At 41.0% G+C, this 18,488-nt stretch overlaps 1 protein-coding gene across 4 annotated transcripts in view; it reads right to left on the bottom strand.

Moving 5' to 3' along the window:
- LOC140488133 (rabphilin-3A-like) overlaps window positions 1–18,488 on the bottom strand; it is a 239,796-nt gene that overhangs the window by 62,502 nt on the left and 158,806 nt on the right. For 3 of the 4 annotated variants that reach the window (XM_072587941.1, XM_072587942.1, XM_072587943.1), the window contains exons 7-8: window positions 15,657–15,698; window positions 963–1,130 (exon numbers count right to left, since the gene is read on the bottom strand). In XM_072587941.1, coding sequence (XP_072444042.1) covers window positions 963–1,130; window positions 15,657–15,698 — 210 coding nt within the window. The remainder of the gene's footprint in view (window positions 1–962; window positions 1,131–15,656; window positions 15,699–18,488) is intronic. The other variant, XM_072587944.1, reaches the window with a different exon arrangement.

Here is an 18,488-nt window from a genome sequence, read left to right as displayed (position 1 = left end):
GACTGCATGTGTAAGTCGGCTGAAAGACCCAACTATATGTGGATCCATTACCAAGGAAGGAATGAGAAAGCTAGGAGCGAGAAGAGCGAGGAGTGTGGTAACAAAAGCATTTTAGGGTGAAAGCAGCAGCTGCTTATAAGGTAAAGGTAAAATTACCACAATGACCACACCATAGGACTGCTCTAATTAGAGAAAGATGATTGTTGGTGATTTAATGTGGGGGTCACCACACCTCAGGCAGGGAGAATGGTCAAAAAGGAATGTCCTCAGCCAGTGCTGGGATTGAGTCTACGCCCTTGGTGTCAATCTCCATTACAAACCAGCCGTTCAGCAAACTGAGTAAACCAACCACTTTACCTTTGCATATAAGCAGTCTGATGGTCTACCCTCTGCTGATAATAACATCCATCAACTATATCACTAAGAAATCCCAATAAAGGACTGTAAATGGGACCACATTTGCCAGAGTAATTCAGAGGAATATCATCCACAGGTATTGATCCTTTTTTTTATTGAGGATTGTAGGTTGCACAATCTTGAAAAATACATAAATCACTTCTGAAGTACCTTTGAATAATTCAAATCATGTTGCAGTTAACGTTCTCTATGGTACAGTATAATGCTGAAAACAGCATTAATCTGTGAAGGCTGTCTCTTAAAAGCTAATGTGCGTCATTCATGTTCCACAGAAACAACATGCCATTTGATGAGGATATGAGAAGATTATCACATAATTAATGTTCAGTCAATTATACACACAAAGCTGTCTGAAAATAAAGCTAGCGAGAGATAGAATGCTGTGAGTGCAGATTAAAGAAAAGAATTGAGAAAATGGGCAAAAGGATAGAAAGTTAACAGACACAGAAGCAGAGGAAAGTAAGCATGAGAGAAAGAGAGTAGCAATATACTGCAGGAAGTTCAAGAGAAATCAAACACCTTCAATTTTTAATTGTTTCACTAACCTCCGGGGCTCCTATTGGTGTCACTCTCCATGTCACCACTGTACCCGCCCTGACTCTCACTTTCACCATGTTCACCACCTGCTGCCATTTGCGACTCTGGTGGTCTGCGTCCTGATGCAACGGAACTGGCTGGCGCTCGCCCAGTAGGCACAGACCCAACATCACTGCCTGAAAAGGTAGGGTTGGAAAATCAAAGCTCATAAGTCAGCAGAGGCAGGTTGTAAGATGAATAAGTACAGGCACTCCAACAAGATTGTAAAGTCGTAGAATTTTACAGAGAGAAACAGACCCTTCAATCCAACTCGTCCATGCCGATTAGATATCCTAAATTAATCCAGTCCCATTTGCCAGCATTGGCGCATATCCCTCTAAACCCTTCCTAATCATATACCCATCCAGGTGCCTTTTAAATGTTGTAATTGTACCATCCTCCACCATTTCCTCTGGCAGCTCATTCCATACACGTGAAAAATTGCATCTTAGGTCCCTTTTAAATCTTTCTCCTCTCACCTTAAACCTATGCCCTCTTGTTTTGATCTCCTCCAGTCCCAGGAAAAGACCTTGGCTATTCACCCTATCCATGCCCCTAATGATTTTATAAACTTCTATAAGGTCACCCCTCAGCCTCCGACATGCCAGGAAAGGTAGCCCCAGCCTGTTCAGCCTCTCCTTATAGCTCAAGTCCTCCAAGCCTGGCAACATCCTTGTAAATCTTTTCTGAACCCTTCACTCCCTTCACTAACAGAGAGACCAGAATTGCATGCAGTATTGCAAAAGTGGCCAAACCAATGTCCTGTACAGCCACAACATGACCTCCAAACTCTCACATTCATTGCACTGACCAGTAAAGGCAAGCTTACCAAAAGTCTTTTTCACTATCCTGTCTACCTGCAACTCCACTTTCAAGGAACTATGAACCTGCACTCCTTGTTCAGCAACACTCCCCAGGACCTCAGTTGCTGGAAAAACACAGGTGGTCAGGCAGCATCTGAGGAGTAGGACAGTCAACGTTTTGGGCAAAAGCCCTTCATCAGGAATTGCAGGTTGTCTGCTTTTTGAGTCTGGGTCTGGATAGGTTACTCTTTGAAGTGTTGGTGTGGATTTGTTGGATCAAATGGCCTGTTTCTGCATTGTCGGAAATCCAATTTAATCCACTTAAAACCTTACCATTAAGTTATAGGTCCTGCTCTGATTTGCCAAAATGCAGCACCTCACATTTATCTAAATTAAGTTCCATCTGTCATGTCCTTTGGGAAGGAAAAGTAGTATTTTCAGTCAGCCATATCTTTTTCTGAATAAAAACCCATGTGAATACTCTTAACTGCCTTCTGAATTGGAATAAAAGGTTACTAAATTGAACACATTGGCTACTAGTGATCCAAAAGGAAGGTCTACCCCAGTTGTAATCCACACCAACACAAAGGAATGCTTTTTCTTTGTGTTCATTCACAGAATGAGGGTATTAGGGGCTAGGAAGTTGAGGGTCAACTACATTGCTATGGGTCTGGAGTCACATGTAGGTCTGACCAGGTAAGGATGGCACTTTTCTTTCCTAAACGGCTTTCCTTTGTCCCTGACAATTGATTCATAGTCAGCATTAGATTCTTAATTCCATATTTCTTTCATTTAATTCAAATTCTACCATCTGCCGTGGTGGGATTTGGACCTGGAACATTAGCCGGGCCTCTGGATTTACTCTAGATAATACTACTAGGCCATAATTTCCCCATGTTATTGCACAATTTCAATAGCCAATAGCGTCTTATTTTAAAATAAATAGTAAACCATGCATGTAATAACTTATTCTTCCAATTATCTGCTCTCAAAAATGTAAGGGTTGCGGACGTGGGATAGATTGCTGAGACCCCATCATTGTCATACAGGGTAAGATTCCCATCCACCTTTCTTCCTTAGCAATGACCCATACTATCAGGTGGGTTGGAAAGCTCAGTGTTTGAGTGGCCAGTACATAGGAATAATTCCACAGAACGAGAGTCTCCTCTAACACAAAGGAAAGCAAAGAGAGAAGAATAAGACCATAACCTCAGTTTTTGCAAGGAAGAACAGGAATAGGCAATTTGGTCAATTGAGGATGTTCCACCTGACTGGCAATGGGCTGGAAATCTCTCAGAGTGGGAAGCCATCTTTGAAAGGAATGGAAGCCCTGGTGATAACTAATGGGTGGCTTCCATCCCTGCAAAACATTCCACTGGCCTCATCAACTGCTTTTCACTAGCATTCAATTATTTGTGTGCATGGATTTTCTCCAATCCATGCATGTAACTGATTTTGGAGAAGATTTGTAGCTCAGGTTCACCTGAGGCTCACTGATAATGTTACCTAGTATGGTGACAAAACTTCTGAGAACAAAGCTACCAGCTCAGTGAGCAAACTTACAACCTGATGTATGTAACTATTTAGAAAAACTGTCTTTCTTGTATCCAAATTATATGAGCTTGCATTGCACTCCAATTATCACAAATGTTGTGATGGCAGAAAGGTGGACTAGAACACGTGCAGACAATACTGCTCCTTATGAGTTTACTACATTGAAAGCCCTGCTGTAGGAGGCACACCAAAGGCAAAATGGCTTTTTATGGGGCTGAAGGTAACCCATAAACCCAAGTCCTAGTATTATGAAGAGAGGTCACTGGTTGAATTATAGCTGGAGTGGTATAATACAAACTAGGAGCTCTCAACTCACCTATTTCCAATTAGCAGATCCCAGCAAGAAAAGTGAATGTAACACTACAACTGTGTTTAATGATCCTAGCAGTGATGGTAAAGTCGCATAATACCAAGTTACAGTCCAACACGTTTATTTGGAGTACTAGCTTTGGGAGACCTGCTCCTTTGTCAGGTAGTTAGTTAATATCTATGAATACTAACCAGTATCACTGAATATCTAAATCATGAAGGAATTAAATGTTAGAGAATAATTGAAAGGATTGACAGCTTGATCAATTAAAACTGCTTGAGCCACAGGTTATTTATACATAAGGCTAACTGGGCCCTCATTATATCTGAAACCGAACACAAAACACAAAACTTAAACACTGGGGAGAATAGGAAATCTCTTAACAGTTTGTGGGAGATTTCATTCATTGATGCTAAGTACTTTTTTGATGATTCAGGATTTTGTGTCCATTGTAAATGAGTAGAAAATTAGGACAGTGAGACAGATTTATATAACAGTTGAATACAAAAATAGAAATCACAATTTTAATAGCTAGCGAGCAGGACTTTGACTACAGCCATGGGGCTAACAGCCTTCATTCTCACTCTGTATAAGTCAGCATTATGCAGAGAGGTACTACAGCCTCACAGTTGAACCACACAATTTTATCCCTATCCTCAATTGCAGTTCATAGCTTACTTGCTTGAGATGATAATAAGGAAGTTGTAATTACTTCGACCTTTACTCCATTCCCTGCAGGAATGTAGCTGGGTAGTAGCTTGCTGTTCCTGTAGTGTCTCCTGCCAAGGCAGCTCATATTGCTACTAGCCCATCTGTCCCCTTAAAGGAGTCATTATTAAAGGAAACTGAATTATGCGCATGGCCAGTCCACACCTGTAAGTTATTCCTGAGAATGGAAGTAATTACTGTGAATATAACAACATTGACTTTCTGTAGAACGTTTGGTGGGCAGTGTGCCAAGCCAGGAGGCCACAGGACATCTCTATTTAGGGAGGGCTGAAAAAAAGATAGAGACATCCAATTTGGGTGAGTTTACATGGTAAGCACTTACTTGCCCTCCATGGTGGGATCCGCATTCACTTTTCATTTCCCTCATCTTACAACCAGTGCCAGACCCACTGAGGCCAGGAAACTCAGAGCTCCCAGCATTCAGAGTCCCCTGTCTTGATCCCTCTGACACACACAACTCCATGTTTTGAGCCAGTCTCAGCTGTAGATGAGGCTTGCTGGCAACTGTTAATATATTGGGATGAGGAGTTTCTTTTTGAAAGCATTGTGGAGGACGTTGTTGGCCTTAATTCCCCACTAGAAGACAGTGAAGATGCTGAAGATCAGAGTCAAAAGGTATGGTGCTGGAAAAGCACAGCAGGTCGGGCAGCATCCGAGGAGCAGGAGAACTGCTCATTCCTGATGAAGGGCTTATGCCCGAAACATCGGTTCTCTTGCTGCCTGACCTGCTGTGCTTTTCCAGCACCACACTTAATTCCTCACTATGTAATGTAAAGGCTGCCAAAGTACTTTTAGCATAAGAAGACAGGCAGAAGTCTACAAATTTCTGATGCAGATTAAAGTTGATTGTACGAGATCAGCCATCCACTGTGTACAGCTGATTTCCCATGGGTACAGTCAATGCACCGATATGATTCTGTAAGTTTTAACCTTATTTGATGTTGCCTTTTGAATAATTCAGTCACATCACCTCGCAGGCTAAATTCATTTTTGATGATTGATTCACACCATGGTAACAAGCTTCACAGTGCTATTTTCTTCTGACAGCAGGCTTTAGTTCTTTCATGTCCTCTTTCCACTTCGAAGTGATTGAAGTATTTCTGGAACACATCCCAAGGCTGCTGGTTTCTAGCACAGAGCACATTCCGTAACAACACTCAGTTCAGCATTCATAGCTGTCAGACTATTAAAGATTACAACTTTCATTTCTGTTCTTGGCTCATTCTCAGTGGAAACAGAACAGGTCGAAATGCCACAAGGAAGGGGGCAAACAGGGGAGATGAGATTTTGGAAATCAAAAAGAAGATAAACCTGTGGCATGCTCCTGTACACCTGCTAATGGTCAATTCCATAAGGTTAAGAGTCAGGGTACCAAGTGGAACATGAGAAAAATTGGGAAATATATTTTAATTTCCACTCCAAATTTTTAACAGCAGTAATTATCATTCTAATCTAGACTCTGGTTTCCAGCATCTGCAGTCATTGCTTTTACCTATTATCATTGACCTGCCAATCTGAATCAGTGATGAGAAACTAACAGTTTACAAAGCCTTACATGTGTGGACCTTGTTTTCTGAGTTTTTTTTTAAGCCAGGTCATGGCCTTCAAGCTCCTGAATTTTCTTCCTAAAACTCTCCACTGCTCTATCCGTCTTAAAGATATTTCCTCAAACCAACTTCTTTGATCAAGTGTTTGGCCATCTGCCTTAATATCTTTTATATACCTTGGTGTCATGCTTCCTGTAAAGTGACATGAAACATGGTTATATATTAAAAGAACTATATAAATGCAATTTGATGTTGTTCAGCCAGCACCAATTAAAGAAAGATAAGTAGTGCTGCTACTTGTTGGGGGGGGGGGAAAGGGTGGGTACAGGGATTTAATGACCCTGTCTAATTATCATCAGTGGGAGAAATGCAAGGAGCAAAATCTCCCCTAATGAATCCACTGGCAAATAAAACCAGTTTATTTGTATTTAGTTTCAGAGTGTAGCAGCAACATCTGGTGATAGGATGCTACTAACTATCGCTGTACAACAGCTTATCACTATGCTGAAAGATGGCAAAATGTAGAACATCAGTTTGGACTTGTTCAGATGAGTGATGAAAAGTGTGAAATAATGTTTAAGTGGCATATTCCTTTTTGAAATCAAAGGATTACCTTGTAAATATTTTCCTACTCAACCAGTTGGATCAGACTGTTACTAAAAATCTCTGCAGCAGGTGGGATTCGAACCTGCATCAGAGGAGGGACACTACCACTGTACCTCAACAGTCACCTACAGAGTTATTTTGTAACTGAACATTGTCATCAATGGACAACACTGTAATCCATGTTCTTACCTTCTGATTAAAATTTATGTGCATATTTCTCAGTACACGAGTTGGCTAGTTGACCAGTGTTGTCTGTGTCAGATCTGTGAATGAACCAACTCTCCACTCCCCTATCCTTTGCCTATTGTATTTTATATAATCTTTGAAAATTCTTAAAAGTTTTCATATGGTTTCTTTCCTCCACTTCTTCGAGTATGGCAGACTTTGGTCTACAGTTCTCCCAAGTTTTCTCTAGAATAGTCAAGACTAAGAGGTGACCTGATAGAGGTCTTTAAAATCACATAGGGACCAGATATGGTGGACATGGAAAACAATGCTTCTACTTGTGGAAGAATCCAAATTTAAGGGTACATTCCACTAACAAATCCAATAAGAAATTTGGGAGAAACCTCCTTACGCAGAGACTTGTCAGAATCTGTTATCAAATGAACTTATTGAAGTGAACAGTATTCAAGGCAAACTGGTTAAATACAAAAAGGAAAAAGAATTAGAAATATACATTAATAGGAATAGGTGAAGTATGGTGGAAGATAATATGGAGCACAAACATTGCTCAGATGGGCCAAATGGTCTGTCTTTGCACCGTTAATGCTATGTGATCCAACAGCTTACACTCCTGAATGTTGTAAAAAGGCACATTCTATTGTAGATTTTTGTAGGATCATAAGAACAACAGCAAGCCATTCAGCTCCTTGAACCTATTATACCAGCCAATAAAATCATGGCTGATCTGTGGCCTAACTCCACACACCTGCCTTTGACCCATATCTCTTAATAACCTTGCTTAACAAAAAAAAATCTATCTTAGATTTAAGACTAACAACTGACCCAGCATCCACTGCCATTTATAGAAGAGAGTTCCAATCCTCTCCCACCCTTTTGTGTGTAGAAGTGCTTTCAGATATCTCTCCTGAAAAGTCTGGCCCTAATTCTCATACTATGATCCCTAGATCTAGAATCCCCAACCACTGGAAATAGGTTTTCCCTATCTATCCTGTCTTTTCCTCTTAGTAACTTGAAGACTTTGATCAGATGACATCTTAAACTTCTAAATTCTAGAGAAAACAGGCCTAATTTGAATACTGTCTCCTCATAACCTTAGAGATTTGTAAAATCATGGGAGTATATATATAAGCTGAATGTCTTTTCCTGAGGGTGGGGGATTTCAAATCGGGGGGAGGGGGGGAAATATTTTTAAGGTGAGAGAAGAACGATTTTAAAATACACAAGGAGCAATTTTTTTACACAGTGAAAGATCTATGTGTGGAATAAACCTCTCAAGAAAGTGGTGGATGTGGTTACAATTACAATGTTTAAAAACATTTAGATGAGTAAATGAATAAAAAATGTTTGGAGAGATAGGGATCAAGCAAAGGGAGGTAGGACTAGTTTAATTTGAGATTATAGTCAGCATGGACTGGTTGGACCAAAGGCTCTGTTTCTTATTGTATGACTATGACTCTATAATTTAGTTCCTGAGGTCCAGGGATTATTCTCATAAACCTACATTGTATTCTCTCCAAGGCTAGTATATCCTTTCTAAGGTGTGGTGCTCAAATCTTTTCACAGCACTCCAAGTGGGGTCTATCCTGGGTTTTGTACAACCACAGCATAAAATTTGCATCCTTGTACTCCAGTCTTCGCTATATAAACGCCAATATTACATGAGCTTTACTGATTATTTTCTACATCTGTTTATGACATTTTAAAGATCTATGCATTTGAATCACCAAATCCTTTTGGAAATTCACTGTATTTAACTACATACCATTTAGAAAGTACCCTGATTTATCCTTTTTCGGTTCAAAATGGATAACCTCACACTTGCAATTTTTATACTATCATCTACATTGTCTACAATGCCACTTAATTTTGTGTCTTGCTTTCATCAGGACAATTCACAAGTACCACCAAAATAAAGGGAAAACAACATTTAAGCTGTGATATGAGTGTGTGGATTGGTTAGCAAGTGAAATTTACTTAGTACTGTCGTGGCTGTAACAGTTAAGAATAAGCATCTACCAAACATTCTTTCTATTGAACTCCTTTCCGAATTCAAGCAAGCCAGCTCTGCCTCATTCCTTTGTAACTGAATGCTAAATTTGTCATATTTTGGTCACGGATATACAGGCAATCCTTAACTCTGAGATCATTTGTTAAACTGCCTCATTACAGAATACCAGATCCAAAACAGCCTGATCCCTGGTTGGATCCGCAACATATTGTTTCGAGTCCCAAATGATCTCTGTATTTTTTTCCTTGGGGTTACCTCTGCAAATTTGATTTTCCAAATCTACATGAAGATTGAAGTCACCTTTGATTAATATAGTAAATTTTTGACATGCCCTCATCCTGCATTATACCTACTGTTAGGGTGCTATATTCTAGAATAATCTTCGAGGAGAAAGTGAGGACTGCAGATGCTGGAGATCAGAGCTGAAAATGTGTTGCTGGAAAAGCGCAGCAGGTCAGGCAGCATCCAAGGAACAGGAGAATCGACGTTTCGGGCATCAGCCCTTCTTATAGCCTGTATAATGGCTATAAGATCATACCCATTCACCTCGAGTTTTGTCTTTAGTTCGTTTATCTTGTTCCAAGTATTATATGCATTTAAGAGCCATTAATTTGGTCTTTTTACCATTTGTTTTCCCCTTTTGACCCTATTCGCCGTTTTTTTTTTGTGTTTACACACTAGGTCCCTTCTTGTCCCACTTTGGGTGTCATTACCTAAACAGCTGCACTGTAATGCTATTACCTCCGTTTGCTTTGGTAGTCTACGTATCCCCTCTCCAGAATCCCCTCCCCCAAAAGCTTAAAGCTCTATTTTTCTTTCAAAAACACATAATAAGTTTTAAACATTAAAAAAAAAACTTGCTATAAGAGCTACAGCATGGAAACAGACCCTCCGTCCAACCTGTCTGCACCAATCAGACATCCCAATCTGACCTGGTCCAATTTGCCAATACTTGGCCCATATCCCTTTAAATCCTTCCTACTTATATACCCACCCAGAGGCCTTGTAAGTGTTGTAATTATCACTGGTAGACACAAAGCTTCTGCTAGTTCCTTTGAACCAGTTGAAAAATGTCACACCGAGGACAGTCAGGCAATTTTCCTGCTTGAATTGGATTGAATCAAAAAAACTGCAGAGCTGAAAGGTTTGAATTCAGTTGCTTAGCTCAATGGAGATGTATAAAAACCTGTATCAATTTGTTAATGAACCCAGTTTACAATTTGAAACTGCTAAACTGTCCTGTTCTCAATTTTCAGTCACTGGGCAAAATCGAAATTGTAATGAGGTTGCTTTATTCCTCCCTCTCTATAGTTCTACGAATCTCCAATTCTAATCTCTTTTGCAACACATTTTGCTTCAAACTACCATTGGCAGCCATTCAGCTGCCTAATCTTAAGTGTGAATTCCACCCTGCATCATTTTCTTGTAAGACACACCTTAAAGATGAAACTTGAAGTTACTTGTCCTAATATTGTGATTTCATACCAATTCCTGTTTGGCAGCACTCCAGCAAAGTGACTGAACAGATCACAAAGTGGTGATATGAAAGCAAAATGCCCAAAGCCTAGAGTGTCACTAGGAATAATACCTAAAACACAAAACCAGCATAAGCATTTAAAGCCACCAAGTGAACATGAGTGAATAGCCATCAGCTGGGCAAGAAACCCACAAAACCTAAGTGTCAGGGCAAGACTTATACACTTAATGGTAATGTCCTGGGGAGTGTTGCTGAACAAAGAGACCTTGGAGTGCAGGTTCATAGCTCCTTGAAAGTGGAGTCACAGGTAGGTAGGATAGTGAAGAAGGCGTTTGGTACTTTCCTTTATTGGTCAGAGCATTGAGTACAGGAGTTGGGAGGTCATGTTGCAGCTGTACAGGACATTGGTTAGGCCGCTTTTGGAATATTTTGTGCAATTCTGGTCTCCTTCCTATTGAAAGGATGTTGTGAAACTTAAAAGGGTTCTGAAAAGATTTACATGGATGTTGCCAGGCTTGGAGGATTTGAGCTATAGGGAGAGGCTGAACAGGCTGGGGCTGTTTTCCCTGGAGTGTCGGAGGCTGAGGGGTGACTTATAGAGGTTTACAAAATTATGAGGGGCATGGATAGGGTAAATAGGCAAAGTCTTTTCCCTGGTGTCGGGGAGTCCAGAACTAGAGGGCATAGGTTTAGTGTGAGAGGGGAGAGATATAAAAGAGACCTAAGGGGCAACTTTTTCACGCAGAGGGTGGTACGTGTTTGGAATGAGCTGCCAGAGGATGTGGTGGAGGCTGGTACAATTGCAACATTTAAGAGGCATTTGGATGGGTATATGAATAGGTAGGGTTTGGAGGGATATGGGCTGGGTGCTGGCAGGTGGGACTAGATTGGGTTGGGATATCTGGTCGGCATGGACGGGTTGGACCGAAGGGTTTGTTTCCATGCTGTACATCTCTATGACTCTATATACCCCTAGTAATTGATCTTTCCAAAGGAAAATGTTTATTGCTATTGACTGTGAAATAACTCCATGAAGGCTGGTACCCCATCACCAAGTCACCCTTTATCCACAGGTGCATTGTACTTGAGACTGTCCTAGCTAGCAAAGAGCCAATTCCTAGAGTGAGCAGGACCCCTGACACTCCTGTTTACATCTGACAGCCAGGACTCCCTGATTGGATCGGGTTAACAGTCCCAATCAGGGAAGTAAAGTTCATTGAGATCCACTTGACTGACCTCATTACAATTGCTATAGACTTTATGCCTCAATTTTGTAAACTTTAATCAGGTCCCCGGAGACTTCTCTGCTCCAAGTAAAACAACTTTGGTCTCTGTCGTCTTACTTCATCGCCTGGACGGAAGCATTTCGGCTGTGGCTTAAGCAATGTTCTAAAAAGCTCTATCATAACCTCCCAGCTGTTGGATACAATGCCTGGTAACCTGAAACTTTCCAAATGGTGAGCTCTCTTTGTAGATGCAATTTCTGCAGTAACATTTAAGGAATAAATCAATTTTATTTATTGACAAGTCAAACTGCACATGATTGACAGTGGTGCAAAGGCTGCTCAAAAACATTATGCTTTTTCAAAAGTTCACTTACTTTACTAAGATTTTCCCTCATAACTTGAATAAAATATGACATTGCAAAATCCATGATGTTATGCCTCCACAACAGCTGAAGAAGCACATCTGGCAGGAACAAATCACAGCATGTCAGTGAGCAGGAAGCAAAATATTCCTGCTTGTCCTCTTCCAAGGACTGTTGCAAGATTTTCTCAGAGAGCTCTGTGTCCTTGGATTTGGCAGTGTATTCCATTGCATCCATGTACAAATAGTCTTACCAATGTTGGAATTTAGCAAGGTACAGCATTGCAACTTAAGGTTTTTCTATAGAAACCTATCTTTCACTTCAAGTTATTCATTTAAATTTGTAACTTTTAGGAATGCAGCCACAGCCCTCACTTAGCAGCTTGTTATTTACAATCAATAACAGTGGTTTGGATGAAGGACTGCAAGAATCGTAAATAAACTCGTCGATGACTCAAAATCACTAAGACTACTCTCATCAAGCTCAACACCATGTTAAAAGGGAAAGATTCAGAACAGATTTGGGCATCCATGAGACATTATGAGCCATCACGAGAATTGCATTCAATCACAGTCTGTAACCTCATTGTTTGCCATATTCCCTAAGTCATATTTACCATCAAGTCAGGGGATTAACCCTGGTTCAACAAAGAGTTCAGAAGAGCACTTCAGAACCAGCACCAGGCTTAAGTAAAAATGAGGTACCAACTTAATAAAGCTATAGCACAGGACCATTTGTATGTCAATCAGCAGAAGCAGCACAGCAAAGGCCAAACTGAATGATTCCACAACCAATGGCTCAGTCAAAGTTCTGCAGTCCTAGCATATCCACTTGTGAATGGTGGTGGACAATTAAACAACTAACAGGAGGTGGAGTTTGACAAACCTATCGATCCCCTATATTGGAGAGTCCAGCATGGCAGTACAAAAGACAACATTGAAGCATGTGCAGCCTTTTACAGCCACAGTGCTGAGTGGATGATCCATCTCTGCCTCCCCCTGACGTCCCCAGTATTACAGATACCAGTCTTCAACCAATTCAATTCAGTCCAAATAATATCAACAAATGGTTGAAGACAGTGCATACCGCAAATGCTGTGGACCTAGTCAATATCCTGGCTTTTGTTTTGAAGAATCAATTTCCTCAACAAGCTGCCAAGTTGTTTAGATACAGCTAGAATATCACCCAACAATATGGAAAGTGGCTGGGTATGTCTTGTCGACAATTCCTATCTAGCCAGTTCCTGCCCCTTGAGTCATCTCTTAATCGTCTACAAAGAGATGGAAGTTTGGGCAACAGTACTAGCAGGTAGAACTTCATTAGCAATAATCTGCTCACTGACTCTCAGTTCCTGACCTCACAACAGCCTTGGTGAAAACATGAACAAGATAGCTGAATCCTAGAGGTAAAGTGAGAGTGACTGCACTTGACAACTTAAAGCCCTGAAAAATCTAAGTCAATGGGAATCAGAAAGAAAATTGCTTGAAGTAACATGCAAAATCGAAGACAGTTGCAGTTGTGGAGATCAGTCATCTATAGGACATTGCTACAGCTCAATCATCTTCAGAGCCTTCATCAATGACCTTCCATCAGAAGATCAAAAGTGGGAATGTTCACTGATGATTGCACAATATTCAGTACCATTCATAACTCATTTAGGTACTGAAGCAGTTTGTGCACACAAAGTCAACTATATTCCGGCTTGGATTTATGTGCAGTGAGAATGTTACTTATCATTTAAATGCCAGGCAATGACCATCTCCAAAAAGAGAGAATATAAACATCTCCCCTTAGCATGGCTGATTTGCCCACCATCAACGTACTGGGAGTCACCATTGATCAGGAACGGAACTAACCATATAAATACTGTAAGTAAAAACAATGACTGCAGATGCTGGAAACCAGAGTCTGGATTAGAGTGGTGCTGGAAAAGCACAACAGGTCAGGTAGCATCCGAGAAGCAGGAAAATCGACGTTTCGGGCAAAAGCCCTTCATCAGGAATAGAGGCAGGAAGCCTGCAGAGTGGAGCGATAAAAGAGAGGGGGGTGGAGATGGGAGAAAGTAGCATAGAGTACAATAGGTGAATGGGGGGTGGGGATGGAGGTGATAGGTCAGGGAGGAGGGTGGACTGGATAGGTGGAAAAGAAGATAGGCTGGTAGGACAGGTCATGGGGACGGTGCTGAGCTGGAAGGTTGGAACTGAGGTGCGGTGGGGGAAGGGGAAATGAGGAAACTGGTGAAGTCCACATTTATGCCCTGGGGTTGAAGTGTTCTGCCTTGGAACACTTCAACCCCAGGGCATCAATGTGGACTTCACCAGTTTCCTCATTTTTCCAGCACCACTCTAACCTAGACCCATATAAATAATGTGTTTATGTAAGAAGCCAGAAGCTGGAAATTACAAAGTGATGAATTCAATTTCTGACTCTCCAAACCCTGTCTCTCATTTATAAGACAGGAGTGTGACAGAATACTTTCCAATTGTAACTCTGAGAGGAACCTTGACATCATTCATGACGAGCACTCCATCCAACACTCAAACATTTACTCCCTCCACTGCCAATGAGATGGGCTGCAGCAACTCCGCAGGCTGTCTTTGACAGTAATCTCGAAACCTGCATGCTCTACTACGTTGACTGGTAGATGCATGGGAACATCACTACCTACAAATTTCCCTTTGAGCCACACATCATGCTAATTTGGAGCTACATCGCCATTCCTGCACTCTGGCAGAAATAAAGCGCTGGAATTACTTCCCACAAAGAAAAAGCACAGGGTGTATCTAACTCCTTTATGGCCTGGAGCAATTAAAGAAGACAGCTCACATTCACTTATGTATGTGTTATTAATGTTGGCCTTGCCAATGATGCTTACATACAAATAAACATGTAAAAATGAATTACAGGAATGGAATAAATTATCTAATTTAATAATTGTCTCAGGAGGAAATGTATCCAGTGACACAGCAATAAATGATCTCAAGTCTGATTCATAGTTGGCTACCTTAGCCAGGTTATTTTAATTATCCTCACTTCCTCCTGAGCGAAAGAAGGATTAAACTTGAGCTGAATACTTCCAATGATTACATGTGGGTGTGTGAGAGGATTTGTGTGTAGCCGAGGGTGAAGTCACGTTCAACATGATGCCTCTGTGGATGTACAGTCTGCTAATAATCAATTTGTAGATTAAAATGAAGGAAATATATTTGCATGCGATATCAGGTCACAATTACTTCTGAACTCATTTCCTAGCAAATTAGCAGCCCCAGTAGCTGAGGGGTAAAGACTCCAGGGAACTGGACTTGGAGAGAAATAGTGTTATTCTCAGCTGTGCTCAGAATCAAAGGCTTAAAAGCAAATAAACATACAATTCTAAAGCTTTACACAAATCAGTGCTTCCTCAGTGGTCTCTTTCTCTCTGTCTATGATCAGGCTGTGGGATCAGTTGCTGTTCTCGTACTCTATTCGCTAATGTGTATCTTTCTGCATTACGGCCGAGCACTAAATTTGGCATGTATGTTTTTTGTTGATTGACTAATCTGGATTGAGAGACTGACGATATTGTATCAGCCCCTTGTATCAACGGTGTTGCTAGGACCTGTACTCTTACCTTGGTAACAAAACCACAGATCTGTGAAAATGCCCCAGTGGAATAAGAAAGCCAATTTAGCAGCATAACCACAAGCAGCCTTTGTGGGGCGAACATTCTCTTCAGGGATCAAAATTGAACAGGCAACAAGTAAATCTGCTCTTAGATTTACATTGTTATCATTATTTTCTGGCAGATTGTTTGTAAATCAATTCACATGCATGTATTGGGATTTAACATGCTGCATTATGCTGGAACTGTCTTACCATAAGAGACCTGCTCAGCAGCAACAGCACCCTCTGCTTGACCTGAGAAACACAGAGTCGGAAAAAAATTAAGAGTACAGACAGATGTGGATCAGCTTTGCATACTGATGATCAAGCAAATAAAACCATCTAACAGCAGAGAAGAAAATAAATCGCTGAAGGTGCTTTCTGGAATGCTTAGTGCATTAAAGCTCTGCCCAGTGTGGAACTGAGCCATACAGGTCAGGAAAATCCTGGGTCAGATTTCACTTTTTGCGCTGCAATCAAATAGTTGAAGTGTGTATCTGGCACATCCAGAGACAATTTTGTCAGTTGGCTAACTAGTCCCACTTGTCTGTGTTTGACCCATATCGCTTCAAACTTTTCCTCTTCATGTACTTATCCGAATGCCTTTTAAACTGAAGCTGCATCCACTACTTCCTCTGGCAGTTCATTCCACTCTGTGTGTAAATAAGTGGTTCCTCATGCCATTTTTAAAACTTTCTCCTCTCACCTTCAAAATATGATCCCTAGTTTTGAACTCTGCATGCTAGGGAAGAAGACCCTTGCTATTCACTTTATCATTGTTCCTCATGATTTTGTAAACCTTTATTAGGTCATCCCTCATCCTCCTATGTTCCAGTGAGAAAAATCCCAGCCTAACCAGTCTATTTTTATAGCACAAACCTGCCATTCCCAGCAACCTTTTCTGAACCCTCTCCAATTTAATAATATCTTTCCTATAGCAGGGCAATCAGAACTGCATACTGTTCTCCAGGAGAGGCCTCACCAGTGTCCTGAACAACCTTAACATAATGTCTCAACTCCTATACTCAAAGGTCTCAGCAATGAAGGCAAATGTGCTAAGCCCCTTTTTAATCACCCTGTTTACTTGTGACACAAATTTCAAAGAATATTTACTTGAACCCCTGGGTCTCTGTACTACAATACTGCCCAGGGCCCTACCATTAATTGTATAAGTCCTACCACTGTTTGTTTTACCAAAATGCAATACCTTACATTTATCCAAATTAAACTCTATCTACCAGTCCTCGGTTCTCTTTGTAATCTTAAATAACATTCTTCACTGCCCACCATGTGACCAATTTTGGTGTTATCCTCAAACTTATTAACCATGTCTGCTACATTCTCATCCAAATCATTTTTATATGTGAAAAACAAAACTGGACCCAGTACTGATCCCTGTGGAACACCGCTGGTCACAGGCCTCCAGTCTGAAAAACAACCCTCCACCACCACCCTTTGTCTCCTACTGACAAGACAATTTTGTATTCAATTGACAAGCTTATCCCCAATCCCATGTGAACCACAGAATCCTTACAGTATAGAAACAGGTCATTCGGCCCATTAAGTGCATACCGACCCTCTGAAGGACATCACACTCAGACCCACTATTCCCGTAACCCTGCATTTCCCATGGCTAATTCATCTAGCCTGGACACTATGGACAATTTATCATGACCAAACCACCTAAGCTGTACTTCTTTTGGAGGAAACTCATGCGAACATTGGGAGAATGTGCAAACTGCACACAGACAGTCGCCTGAGGGTGAAACCAAATCAGGGTGCCTAATGCAGCAGTGCTAACCACTGAGCCACCATGCTGCCCAATTTGACTACTAATTAGTCTACCGTGCAGAACCTTGTCATAGGCTTTACTGAAGTCCATAAAAACAATGTATACCATTCTACCCTATAAGACATACAAGATGATCAGAGGATTAGATAGGGTAGACAGTGAAAATCTTTTTCCTAGGATGATGACGTCAGTGTGTACGAGGGGGCATAATTACAAATTGAGGGATGATAGATTTAAGACAGATGTCAGAGGCAGGGTCTTTACGCAGAGAGTGGTAAGGGTGTGGAATGCACTACCTGCTTATGTAGTCAACTCAGCCACATTAGGGAGATTTAAACTATCCTCAGATAAGCACATGGATGATTTTGGGATGATAGTGCAGGGGGTTGAGCTAAGAATAGTTCACCGGTCGGGCGCAACATCGAGGGCCAAAGGGCCTGTTCTGTGCTGTATTGTCCTATGTTCTGTGCTCTATATTCTACGTTCTACCCTCAATATTTTTGGTTACTTCTTCAAAAAACTCAAATCGACTTTGTGAGACACGATTTCCCTTGTACAAAACCATGCTGACTATCTAGTTAGTTTACAACACAGAGGAATGTTAACAGCATGGTTCAATTCTAACACCAGCTAAGATCACTGCTAAGGTCCTGACTTCTCAACTTCACCCCTCACTTGAGGTTTGGTGACCGTCAGGTTAAACTCAATACCAGTCATTTGTCTCTAATGAGAGAGTGGGACTATGGTGACTTTACTCTTGATCAGTCTGCAGTGCTTACTTGCCCTTCCCTATTTTCTCTGAGGGCACTAACAGTCAACCCCGTAGTATAACGTTTGTCAACCACACCTAAAGGTAGATTTGAATTTGAATTTGAATTGAGGCACTGTGAAAAGCTTTTTCAGATGAATGAAGTAATTGTTATTTTTTACAAATGTCATCAACATTGTTGTCAAGTAGCACTTGCTTTGCAGGTATGAAGGATTGGCCCCAGTATGGTCTTTTAGGGGATCACTGGCAATAAGTCATCTCCTGAGCACTTGTGGGGTCCTGAATTTCAGCATCATAAAGAGTTTTAAATCATTCGACTAATTGTTAGATATGACAGTGGTCCACTACAATCCCAAATCATCTGTTATATTGCAGCATTATAGGTTTAATGCGACAAACACAGACTTCCTGGGGAACCAGTTTCTGAATTCATGACAGAAATTGGAAGAGCACTGAGTACGGGCCAGCTGTTTGAGAAATGTTA

This window comes from Chiloscyllium punctatum, chromosome 17, assembly GCF_047496795.1.
Source record: "Chiloscyllium punctatum isolate Juve2018m chromosome 17, sChiPun1.3, whole genome shotgun sequence".
Classification (NCBI taxonomy): Eukaryota; Metazoa; Chordata; class Chondrichthyes; order Orectolobiformes; family Hemiscylliidae; genus Chiloscyllium; species Chiloscyllium punctatum.
The sequence above is the reverse complement of the archived record's forward strand: the minus strand, read 5'-3'. Positions and strand labels throughout refer to the sequence as shown.